Below are 13,128 nucleotides of genomic sequence, written 5' to 3'. Positions count from 1 at the left end.
AGCTACACTATGCTTCTAGGGCATAAAATGCTGCTTGTTGATAGTTTGTGCACAGGAGTTAGAGTGCTGATATTTAAAGGAAAGCTCAGTATTTCAAGAAAGGTTCTTGGGAGAAGGACCAAGTTTAACACATTTCCTACCCAGTTTACAAAGGACCTACTGAAGCAATGAAAACAGTAAGCAGGAGATGTGTTCCATTGCACACAGATTTCTTACTCATCGAATGGTCTGAAACAGTCTGAAACAGCCTGGAAATAAATCTTATGGTTCGCCCAGGAAATGGCCAGAGTTTGAGAAACAGGACATGTTCAGAGTCATTTATATAGGGGCATAAAGTAAGAAAATATGAATTCCATTTAGTTTTTGCCTGTAGGGAATTGAACTTCTGCATACATAGCTTTAATACTGTCAGTGTATTTTTCTGAATTTTAGTTTTTGTCTAAGTAACCAGCGAGGCATCTTTTCTTTGGAGCACGTAAGAGTTCTGGTGTGACTTTATTTTCTAATGGAGAGAGTGTAATTTGAATGAGGGTCAGATTTGCTATGTTATTAAAAGCTAGCAAATTAATAAATAATGCAAGTTAGTAATGCTCTTGCCAAGATAGAATTTCTGATGCATGTTGATATGTAAATTTGCAAGGGCCATTTAAAGAGAATGTCTTTTATGCAAACCTGCACCCCCTCACCCAGCTTTAATTACTTTTCCAACTTAATCCTACTCTTGGTGAAACTCATTCTACGGTGTATTCAAACATAAGGGAATCTGACACACTGTAATGGCAGGTCATTGAGAATTAATTTCTTGAAGACCTTTTTAGGAAACCCTCCACAGAAAATGTGGTTCAGGTGACCAGATAATTTCTTTTCAGGATAGTATTGGAGAGAAATGGTTGGATGTCATCCTAATAATGGACTGAGTTTTTTAGCTTTTACCCTTTTAATGATGATGATGGTGAGGGATTTGGGCCATGGGCATGGAAGATATACAACTGAATAAAGACAGTTAAAATCCATAAGCATGAAGGTAATTTAGGCTTTAAAAAAAAAAGTACTAAGATTAATTGAATTTGGAGACTCCTTTCAAGTGCTTTCCGATACAAAGACTCTGTGTCGTCTACGGCCCCAGTCAGTGCTACTCATTGAAGGCCAAGGAGCAATGTGTTGGGAAGGAACCTGAATCAAGCTTGATTCTTTGAACACTATTTCTGAGAGCATCAAAGAAAGCTATTCAGTGGGAGAGGATATGATCCACGAGACCAGGATGTAGTATTGAGACCCATGGGTAGTTTGAGTGAAAAGCCTTTTAATCTCAGTGTGAAGAAGGTGTTTGTAAGGGACAGAAACCTAACCCCTGACAGGGATGTGCTGATGAAAGGTCGCTGCCAGTATCACTTTCTTGGCCTGGGGAGAGCAAACCAAGGCAGTCGGAAAGGCTTGCTCTATGTGGGTCAGCAGTTACTGAGGAGAAATGAGAATCTGGAGGCTTGTTTGATTGACAATAGAATTGACTGACTGTGCCACATGAATGAAGGGAAGAGATTTGTATGAATTCTGAGGCACCGTGCAGGTTAGGGAGGAGTTGAGAGTTCTCTAAGAAAAGCAGCTAGGCCAGGTCATGGACCAGGGAGGACCCAGGTGGACATTTAATCCGAGCAGGAGTCCGATTTTAAAAGGAAAAAGGTAGATATCAAAAAAGGTAATGGAAGAAAGGTGTTATTTCTCTGGTAACTCTGTTTTTCTAGCTAAGCCAATTGAGAGGGTTCATAGAAGGACATTGAGATTTGCGAGATAATAACAGTCCCTGAAAGGGAGACTTTCATTTCTAGGCTCAGCTGGGATCAAAGGTGGGATGGATAGATATTGTCTAGGCTTGGAAAGAGCTGCTGTAACTCTTGAAATATAAGCGAAGAGGACTTTACACCGATTTCCTTTCTGGCAGTGTGTGGGAATACCACTGTGCCAATTAAAAGGAATTTACTTCATGGAATTTCAAGTATTATCGTCTGGTAGATCAGAGTATTGTGATTAAAACAGAACCTAGAAGTGATCATGGCAGACCCATTATAATTCCTCCCTAGTTTTCCTGATTCTGCAGCGCTCCCTGCCTGGACTCCAGTGCTAGGAAAAGCCATTCACGTTGAGGTGGGGATCGGGAAGACACCTGATACCTTGTCTGCTGGGTGGTAGGTTCCCTGTAAATTCCAGTTGACCTTCCATTTCCTCTTGTCCTCTCAGCATGATGTGAGAGGTGGTAAAACTCATGAGTCTGGGACGACAGACCTGAGTTTGACTACCTTGTTCAAGTTACTTAGCTTCTCTGAACCTCCATTTCCTCAGTGGTGATGGCATTTCCCACCTAAAAGGTTGGAGGCAAGGACTGCATGAGGTAAAACATGAGCCCATGGCTCTTTGTAGATACTCATTGGGTGATGGCACCCCTCTTCCCTTCCTTGCCTTAAAAACCTCAAATATCTGTATCTGAACTAGCCTCAGAGGGGCTGATCAGTGTAGTCCACTGATCAGATATCCGGTTTACTCGTAAATGAAAATTGAATAAAGCTAATGCCTATCAGAGTAGACATACCAAGGTTCATAATAGAAGTTAGGACATTTATTTCAGTGTGCAGTCAGCTCTGCTATAACATATGTGTTCTTAAAAATCACCATGCTAAGCAGAATCACAGAATAAAAACCACAGGACTTATGGGAAAAATGGTTTAGGGGGCATATCACTCAAAAACTTGTCAATGACACACTCCAAAAATAGGAACAAACCTAGTAATGATGGTAGCACAGGTTTGCACATGTTAAATGATTGCGATACAGAGCACTACACTGAATATGGGACATTTCCATGGGAAGACCTGAAGTTTGCTTGTGGAAGCAGGTGTTGGAAGGGTTGGAGTTTGTGAGTGTTGTCATGAAATTGTGCAAGGAGGGTTATCTGAATTCAGACAGGAGTTGTAACACCACATGTGGCTGGATGTGGCATATAACATGGTAAACTGAGGTAGCTGGTAGATGCATGTGGGTTTTGTGTTTTCGTAGGAGACTGAATTCAGCTGGGCGAAATCTGTGTTCATCTAGTGGTCCTCGAAGGTAGAATCATGCATAAGCAAACACAAAATTCGCATTATGTTCACATTGTTCCCTCATACATCAGTCAGATTGGAATAGATCTGCATTTTCAAAACAAGTGTTTCAGCAGAACTGACTGTACCAGCTTCCTGGGAAAGGTCCCCTTCCCCTAGACAGTACTCTAAAGTAGAAGTAAATAAAAATCAGTGTAAAACATAAAGGCTAATGGGACCATTAGCATCTTTTATAAAATGGTAGTCATTTTGTAAATAGAAATTTTGCATTCTTTACATATTGCGTGCTGTGTTCTTGGATAAGTGGAGTTATTGCCAGACTGTGTTGAGTGTGGAAATAACGGGAGGGTGAGGATAGGTGGACCTTGGCTGTATTTTGTAGTGATTTTGCTTGTGGATTATCTATTTGGGCCATCTGCTGCCTCCTTGTCATTCCTCCATTAGCACACATGAGCCACCCTCGGCGCCCGATCACGTATTAACTGACACGCAGACTTATGGGTAGAGTAGTCAGTAAGAACATGGGTGTGCAGTCAGCTAATAACAGTATGCTCTATTTCTTTGAGTCACCCAGATCTCTTTTAAAGATCCCCTGTAAATGAATCCTGTATTTTGAAAAGAAATGTGATCATGAATATATTAGGTTGGTACAAAAATAACTGTGGTTTTTGCAATTATTTTTAACCTTTTAAACCACAATTACTTTTGCACCCACCTAATATGTGACTATATATGATGCTAGGAGAACAGCATCATATATGTTGTGACTTTAAGAGGTAGTAGAGACTAAAATGGCTATGGCATTATCCATAGGTAAACTTTAGGAGAGGTCTGTGAGCCCCAGAAATTGCATACAAATTTTTGTTGGTAAGTGCATTTTGGACGGAAAGAACCCTCAGCTTTCATCACATTCCTAAAGGGATCTTTGATCCCCAAATGGCCCAAAAACACTGATTTAGAAAAATACATGGAATGTAGATTCACATGGGTCATTTAGCGGAATTTAGAGTGATCGATGGCATATCCTAGTACAGTGACTCTCTCAAGGGGAGCTATAATAGTTTTCCCAAGAAACACTCTTGGGGGCCACCATCAGTGACAGCAAGGGGCTGGTCTGACCACTGGGTTGATCTTGCATGTCATCTTTGGTGTTTCCTCTCAAACCAGCCACATCAGTAGTGAAGGGCTCTCTGTTGAACAAGGGCTTGTGCTTTTCAACTGTGTATCTCATGCTTCCCTTGACTTTATTTTTCAGATGGGAACAGCGAGAGTTGCCCAATGGGCGGGTCTATTATGTTGACCACAATACCAAGACCACCACCTGGGAACGGCCTCTTCCTCCAGGGTAAGGCATGGACCCACAAGCCCTAAGACTCTAGAACTGGCACCAAGAGTCACCAGATGGTTTCTCCACCACCAGCTGCTGTTGCCATCTCTTTATTTCCGCCCCTCTTCTCTTTTCTCTCTCTTTTTTCCCCCTCCTCCTGCTGTTTTCCCCTTCTACATTCTTTCCCCTCTCTTCCTATTTTCCCTTCTCCCCACATGCACTGGATTGGCTATGACTGGTGGTCATGGACTTTATGAAGTGGTCTTTGGCTACTATGGCAGTTGGGTCCTAGAGGAAGCAGGGCTGGGAGGCCTGCTGGACCGTTGTGGTCTCAGAGCCCTCAGTCATTTCACCACAGAGATGCCCTATTAGGGCTGCGTTTCCAGTCTCTTTGTACAGAGGTAGCAAAGTACAGGGACGTTTATCCTGGGTTACTTGATCGCCTTTCCTATTCACTTAACCTTAATTCTGTTCTTATTTCTTACGACATACTAGGTATTTTAGAGCATCTTTGGGAAAAATCTGAGCATGAGGAGGCCAAGCTAGAAAGGGTATTGATGCATTTCCCAGCGTCCTGTGCCCAGTGAGCCCCTGAAGTGTGCACAGTGTGTACACTTTGCGAGAACACAGCTTAAGTTCTCCAAAACCAAAGGATGAGTGAGGCTTCCAAGGGAGGGAAGACTGTCCAAGTTCAAGGAGAGGGGGTTTGGTTCCCTGTCTGCCAGGGACAAAAAGTTCTTTCCACTTGTGTCTCCTGGTCCTGAGAGTTTTCAAAAGGGAATGTATTCTGTTCTTAGGAAAGCATCACCTCCCAGTAAAGCAACGATGAAGGGCTCCTGCATAAAATACGAACATTACCCCCTCCTCAGCTTGAGGAGAGAGAGGATGTCAGAGTTGGGAGAACCCTTGTGCTCTGTTTGGTTTAGCTGTCAGGTGTGTGCCAGGCAAATACCGCCTTGCCTTCTGGTCCCACAAATTTCCATGGATAGGCTGCTGTTCGTTTCAGTTTTCCAGTAGAACATTTGTGTTTTCCTTTTTTTCCTTACCCTTCTGGAAATGAAACTTATAATCTGTCATCATTAGTCTTCACTCTGTTTTCTCCTTTAAGTCCAGTGAAGCCACCAAAGTTAAACATTGACTTCTTAGAAAAAAATTAAACATTTTATTAGGGAAAATATGGAAATTTTCGTATTATTATGGAAATTTTCAAATATGCACAAAGTAGAGAGAATCCCCACATACTCAACCCTTAGCTTCAATAATTATCAATTCATGGCCAGTCTTGCTTCATCCATACCAAGGGCTGGCAAACTATGGGCCCATGGGAAACATTCAGCTCGCCATATGTTTTGGCAAATAAAGTTTTACTGGAAAACAGCTACACTTATTTGTGTACTTATTATCTATGGCTGTTTCTGCTCAATGGCAGAGTTGAATAATTGTGATAGAGACTGTATAGCCCGCAAAGCCTAAAATATTTACTTTGTGGCCCATTATAGAAAAAAATTGCCAACTGCTGATCTGTAATCCTCTCACCCCTGTCCTAGATTATTTTAAAGCAAATTCAAGACATCATATTTTATTCATATTTCAGTACATATTTCTAAAAAAAAAAAAAAAAAATGGTATTTAAAATAAAACCACTATGTTGTTAATAGTATTTTATTACTATCATCAAATACCCAGTTGGTAGTCAAATTTCTCCAATTGTATCACAAATTAATCACTGACATTTTTTTTTTTTTTTTAAAGATTTTATTGGGGAAGGGGAACAGGACTTTATTGGGGAACAGGGTGTACTTCCAGGGCTTTTTTCCAAGTCAAGTTGTTGTCCTTTCAATCTTAGTTGTGGAGGGTGCGTTCAGCTTCAAGTTGTTGTCCTTTCAGTCTTACTTGTGGAGGGTGCAGTTCAGCTCCAGGTCCAGTTGCCGTTTCTACTTGCAGGGGGCACAGCCCACCATCCCTTGCGGGAGTCAAACCGGCATCCTTGTGGTTGAGAGGATGCACTCCAACCAACTGAACCATTAGGAAGCTCAGTGGCAGCTCAGCTGAAGGTGCCGTGTTCAATTTTAGTTGCAGGGGGCGCTGCCCACCATCCCTTGCGGGAGTCGAGGTATTGAACTGGCAACCTTGTGGTTGAGAGCCCACTGGCCCATGTGGGAATCGAACCGGCAGCCTTCGGAGTTAGGAGCACGGAGCTCTAACCGCCTGAGCCACCGGGCCGGCCTAATCACTGACTTTTAACAGGATGTGTTGCATACCTGTATTTCGTGTATTTCCATCCAGCACGTCTATTTAAAAGCAGTGGTAACTCTGTAAGTGTGCTGGTTGCTGCCTCTAACCTCTCTGGCCTGTAAATTACATAGGCCTTGACCTCGTGAACATTTGGATGGAATCTAAATGAAGATATTTAATGGTATCTTCTAAGGGTGGCTGAGGATTTACTCTTCTTTAAGGATTGAGGTAGGACACTAGCTCCAGCTTTCTTATTTTCAGCGTAGTTTTGATGTTTTATTGGGAGATGGCTCAACTCTGCACCCCGCATAGCCTATTCGTTCTTCCTGTGTTTTTGGCCCAGACCTTTGAGCCCCTGGCACTTGCTTCCTCTGTGTAATAGGGAACTGAGAGAGAACAATGCTTACGCTTCCATTGCTAATTAGTGGGAGAAGTGCCACCTCAGGGAAGTATTACGATGGCGAGAGCAATCTCGGAACTACAGATTATCTCAGCAGACCGAGTCACTGAGGAGCGAGACTGAGCCAAAGGATTCAGTTTATCACATCCGTCCCCTCCTCTCAGACCTATGGGACACTTGTGTGAGGACCAGTTATTCTCTCCAGTAGCAGAAAGTATTGGACCTGGTAGGTAAGGATGAATGCGATAATTTGCCCTTTAGTCACTCTTAGGTGGTACTCAGACCAGAGGTGAGGAGGGAGAGTGATCACCACAGAGCACAGTGCTGGGTGGGGGGAGGCCTTACAGAGGGAGGTGGATCAGAGTCGGTCCTGCAGGGAAGGCGGGAGGCGGACTTAAACAAGAAGAGGAGGGCGATCCAGGTGGGGGGAACAGTGTGAATGTGAAAGGTGTGGTTAGGCCATGATGCGTGGAGCAGTTTTGCTGGAGTGTTAGGTTTGTGTGAAGCAAAGATGCTCAAAGTATATCTAGTATGGACCCTGGGTTTGGTGGAGATGCCTGCTGTAACCAATGGGTGTGAAAGGGCTGCCTGGGTTACCACTGCTCTGTTTTTATATATTGCAATTCTACATAAGAGTTCATCTAAAAACAAGTGTGAGATTATGCTGCTTAGAAGTTTGAAATTCACCAGTGCAGAGGGCTTCTACTGAAACCTGGAGATCGAACATGTGTTTATTTCCATTCCTTCTTGAAAACCCACTAAAAATGGCAATAAAGGTATAAAAAAGTATAAACCGTCAATGATAAAGGAATGGAAGAGGAGAAACAGCATAGGGGAGATGTTAGTCAAAGTTTAGTTGCTGATACATAAATGGCAGAGCTGAGAAAGCTGACCCCCAGCCCTACAGTGTGGGATATCAACCAGGAAGCCAGCCAGTTTGCACCATGGAGCCCTGGAAAGCCTCAGCGATGGGAGACATCAGTGGGTGTGTGTGTGTATGTGTGATGAGATTTAAAACATCAAATTCAGTTTAAGATTCGGGCAGAGAACAGTTAGATTCCTAGGTTGTCAGCCATCTCTCCCATCCCTCCGCCACACGTCTGTGTGTACACACACACACAAACACACACACACACGCAGCCTCGTGGTTCCTGCTGCAGTGAGAAGCTCCTGGGAGAGCAGAACCAGTCTGGGGGACACAGCCATAGCTGAAAGCAGGGACATGAAACTCAGGAAAAACGGGATTAAGGAGGGATGCTGTTTTCAGGCTAAAGATGGGCAAGTTTTTTGCTGGGGAAAGTGACCTGTCTAAGGGCAGAGAGCTACCGATTGTGATATTTGGGGATCTTCTAGAGAAACAGCTGAGTGAAGCCACTAGCCACCAGCCCCCAGCTGGACACACACCACTTCCAGTCAGTGTTTCAGTGGCTCACTTTTAAATGTGAATGAATAGCCAAGGACCAGCAGGAGGAGAAAAAGGGACTTGGTAAAAAACAATGTAGGGAGCTGGAAAAAACTTCAGAAAGTGAAACCAAATTAAAATGTATTCCCTCAAAGATTTGGGAAAAAATAGGTTATCTGTGAAACATGAACAGGAAGACCATAACGCAAACCATGCAGAAAAGAAGAAAAAATAAGAGCTTTTAGCAATTAATATATATGAGAGCAGAAATGTAAAAAAAAAAAGTTTTAACAGAAGAATTGAAAGATAAAGTTGGAGATGAGAAAATTCTATGTGTCTAGGAGATCCAATATCTGAATTGTAGTTTTAGCAAAAGAACAGAGAAATAAAGGAAATTATTAAAGAATAAGAAGGAATTCTCAGAACTGAAAAATATAGTATTCAAATTCAAAGGACTCCCCCCCCCCCAATTCTCAGCCCAGAGAATGAAAAAAGCCCCACCTCAAAGCACATACTATTGGAATTTGGAATGCCTAGAACATCTCAGAAGCTTCCAGAGGGAATAAATGGTACATATCAAGGATCAGGAATTAAAATCCTTCTTCTCAACAGCAGCTATGGGGCAGGACCTTCAAAATTCTGATGGAAAACTATTTCCTTTCTAGAAATCAACAATTAATCATTTCAACACTCAAGTGTGAGGGTCAAAAGAAAGGCATCTTCAGACATGCAGCATTTCAAAAAATTAATTTTGAAGCTACCAGATGATTTATTCCACCAGACAAGCGAAAACCAAGAAAGAAGTTATGAGATGCAGGGCACAGGGGACTCAGTTTAGGGGCCAAAGAAGTTCCTAAGAGGAAGGCGAGGGAGGAGATGTGGCTAAGAGATAAATGACACTGAGAGGCCATGTGTTTGTGAATTAGTGAGAATCTGGAGGTGAACTCGTGATTGGTTCTTAAAAACCAAGCAGAATGAGACAAGGCAGTTCTTAACTGCAGAGGGAAACAAAGTTATACAAGTAAGGAAATGCACTTGTATGTATAGTATTCTACAAAGTCATAATGCAAACTCTGAATATTGATTTAAGGATTTTCGGTTTGGGAGGATGAGGCAGAGGATGTGTGTGTGTGTGTGTGTGTGTGTGTGTGTGTGTGTGTGTTGGGGGGCAGAATGCAATAACTAAATCCCCATCTTTATAGTGGAAAGTCCATAAGTAATATCTAAATGGCAAAAGTCAAGAAATCCTGGAATAAGCATGTTATTTAGAAATACAGCTATAAATAGTAGAAGAAGCAGTCAAGAGTGGAAAATAGTTGCTTCTGGGGAGCAGGATCAGCTATGGGGAGAGGGAGGGCAGGAGACTCTGTTTTTCATTATATCCCCATAGTACTTCTTGCATTTTAAAACTATACATGATTTCTTTGATAAAAAATAAACATCGCTAGTTGAGAGGATTTAGGATACAGTTGGGAAGGTGCCAGAGTACTGTGAGCGTTGACTACTCACTAAAGCGTTCTGACTCAAGGGCGGTAGGGCGCCAACTGAGGTTTTGAGCGGAAGCATGGCGTAAGGGGTCGGTCTGGTATGGTTACCCTGATGGCAGTGTGTAGGCTGGATCGGACTGGGGACGTTCGTTCAGGGATAACTGGACAGAGACATGGAAAGTCAAGGGCAGGGAGACAAAATAAGAAGCTCTCTGGCTGAACGGTTTACTGACAGCAGGAAAGGAAGAGTGGGGAATGATGGTGTGGTTCCACCCCTGGGTGGAAGACTCACAGGGCAGACTGGGAAAGTCTCAGGTTTGGGGACAGAGCCGGGGCATTTAGTTTAATCCAAAGTGACAGCAGGTCACAAAGGCAAGGCAGTCTAGTGGGCGGAATGCAGACCCAATCTGGGAACTGGCCATGAAACCGGGAACTGCTTGAGGAGAAGACATGGGCAGGGAGGCTTTTAGTTTAAAAGAGTCTCTGAAGACGTGGAAAAAAAAAAATCATCTGGGAGACTAACCCCCCAAATTGAGGAAGACGCCAGACTGAAACATGATAGTCATGTGAGTAAGGTAAGAATTTAGAGAGGATGAAATGAGAAGGTAGGCAGGGAACAAACTCTCCCTGGGATCGTACAGTAGAAATCCATGTTGGGTTCTTTGTAGCGGGATAATCCTGTTTTCTTCAGTGATCTCTAATTTTTTGTAAACCCCTTTTCTCCCTGCCCCCCTTCGTACTTACCATGGAAAATTTCAAGCAGACACCAAATTTGAGAGAATAGTCTGATGAATTCCTTGTAACCCTCACCTGGTTCTAACAATTAATAACATTTTGTTTTATCTGACTTCCCACTTTTTGGGGGTGGGGTGGGGTGCTGAATTTTAAAGCAAATCCCAGACATCATATCCATTCATCTATAAATATATCACATATGTCTCTAACGGATGAGGTGTTTTGTTTTTCTTTAAACATAACCAAAATACCATTATCCCACCCAACAAAATTAACAGTGTTTCCTTATTTCATGTCATACCCAGTCTGTGTTCCATTTTCCTAATTATCTTAAAAGTGTTTTTATACTTTGATGTTAAATTCAAGAGCAACACATTGCTTTTGGCTGATATGTCTCATAAGTCTCTTACCCTATAAGTTCCCCCTCCCTTTCTTATTGGGCGGGGGGCATGCATTTATTTTTTGAGGATCCTGGGCATTTGTCTTATAGAGTTTCTCATATTCTGGATGTGGCTGACTGTGTGACCTTGTGTTATATAACATGCTCTTCTATCTTTTGTTTTTCTTGTAAACTGGTAGTTAGCTATAGAGGCTTGATAAGATTCAAATTCACCTTTAAAACTGAAGTATAATTTATATACAGTGAGATATACAGATCTCAGGTATACTGTTTGCTGAGTTTTGACAATTGCATATGCTCATGTAACCCACAGCCCCATCAAAATATAAAATATTTGCATCACCCCACAAAGGTCCTGCTCTTACTTTCTTTTGATCATCTCTTCCTTGTGTCTATAGAAATGAAATTAAATCGAGCAAACGTGGCTAAGGATTTTAACTGTTTATGCTAGCCCTGCCTTACCCATGATTGTTTTAGAACCAACTTTGGAAAGGCTGCTTCCTCACTAAAGACAGCATGGGGAGTCTTGATGTTGTTTGCACCAAACTTCTCACGAACCTACAATATGTTTTCGCTGGCACTTTATAGCAAGGTAATTTCAGTTGCAAGTAATGAAATGTGGGATCCAAATTGGTTTAAATAACCAAGGGAATTTACTGACTCATGAAATTGAATATCCTAGATGTAGATTCTGCTTTGAAGTGAATCCTGATCTCGTGACTGAATGTCATCAAAAATCTGTTGTGCTGTTTTTGTTTGTTTTCTTTTTTCTGCTCTGCCATCCACTGGGTCAACTTTATATTGTATTTGGGTTCAAGATGGCAGCCAGTGGCTCCCAGGACTGCATGCTTTCTCTGTCATATCCTACAAGGAACAGAGAATATTTTTCCCAGAACTCCTGGCAAAAGTCCTGAGATGCAGCCTGATTGGCCAGCATAGGTCACATGCCCACTCCTGGTCCAGTCAACAGTTTAACTTCGGGGTTGGTAGTAGAGTCAGTTTCCCTAGAACCATCTGGATCCCCTAAGTGGAAATCAGGGGCTAATGGTAAGGAGGATTGGTTGCTAAGGAGACAACCACAGATGTCTGCTGTAATCATCTAAGCCCCAGAAGCCTCTGTGACTGGGGCCTGCCTTCACCCTCCCTTGGTCCTTCCTTGCCAGCCATTATGAGATTTTGCTAGAATTTGGTAGAAGGGGTGGGATGGTCCCTATAATCATGTTGCCCTTAATGTTTCCAGCTGGGAGAAACGCACAGACCCCAGAGGCAGGTTTTACTATGTGGATCACAACACTCGGACCACCACCTGGCAGCGCCCCACAGCTGAGTACGTGCGGAACTATGAGCAGTGGCAATCACAGCGGAATCAGCTCCAGGGCGCTATGCAGCACTTCAGCCAAAGATTCCTCTACCAGGTGAGAGGGCAGGGCTTGCCACAGGCAGGGGAGCCTCCCCGCCCTGCAGAATGTGCAGCTTCGCATATTCTCCATTGGCCTGTTTGGTGAGCAGGGAAAACGTCAGTGCTCTGACCCTGGAGATTTTGCTCATCACAGGGAAATTCCTCAAACACCAGTGTTTCTAGCCTAATAACTCAATGCCCAGCCTCTGTGTCCAAGGACTCAATATGTCTGAAACTGAATTCACTGTCTTCCTTCAGACCCTGGATTTCTCTTCTGCCCCCTCCATCTAAATCCATGTACCCTGGCTTGAAACCTGAAGATCTGCTGTGACCTGTCCCATACCTCACTTTTTCAAATCAAAGCAACCACCCAAATCCTTCTCTTTCCATTGCTGCTCCCATTTTTCTTTAGATCTTTATTATGTGACAGATTCTCAAGGATGGAGGGACCTTTAAAGTTCATCTAGATCAGGGGTTGGCTAACTATGGCTGGTGGGCCAAACTGGCCCATGCCTTGTTTTGTAAATAAAGTTTTATTGGCACACAAGCAAGCCCTGTAGTTTACGTGTTGACTGGCTGCTTTCAAGCTACAACAGCAAAGTCGAGCGGTCGCCGCAGGGACCATATAGCCCATGAAGCCTAAAATATTTA

General features: G+C 43.0%; 1 protein-coding gene across 5 annotated transcripts in view; it reads left to right on the top strand.

Moving 5' to 3' along the window:
• Positions 1 to 13,128, top strand: part of WWP2 (WW domain containing E3 ubiquitin protein ligase 2) — a 124,530-nt gene that overhangs the window by 91,260 nt on the left and 20,142 nt on the right. For 3 of the 5 annotated variants that reach the window (XM_019757040.2, XM_074314653.1, XM_074314654.1), the window contains exons 9-10: positions 4,348 to 4,437; positions 12,319 to 12,493. In XM_019757040.2, coding sequence (XP_019612599.2) covers positions 4,348 to 4,437; positions 12,319 to 12,493 — 265 coding nt within the window. The remainder of the gene's footprint in view (positions 1 to 4,347; positions 4,438 to 12,318; positions 12,494 to 13,128) is intronic. The other 2 variants (XM_074314656.1, XM_074314655.1) reach the window with 1 other exon arrangement.

The sequence above is a fragment of the Rhinolophus sinicus genome, linkage group LG11, assembly GCF_036562045.2.
Source record: "Rhinolophus sinicus isolate RSC01 linkage group LG11, ASM3656204v1, whole genome shotgun sequence".
NCBI classification, from domain to species: domain Eukaryota; kingdom Metazoa; phylum Chordata; class Mammalia; order Chiroptera; family Rhinolophidae; genus Rhinolophus; species Rhinolophus sinicus.
This window is presented reverse-complemented; position numbering and strand designations above follow the sequence as displayed.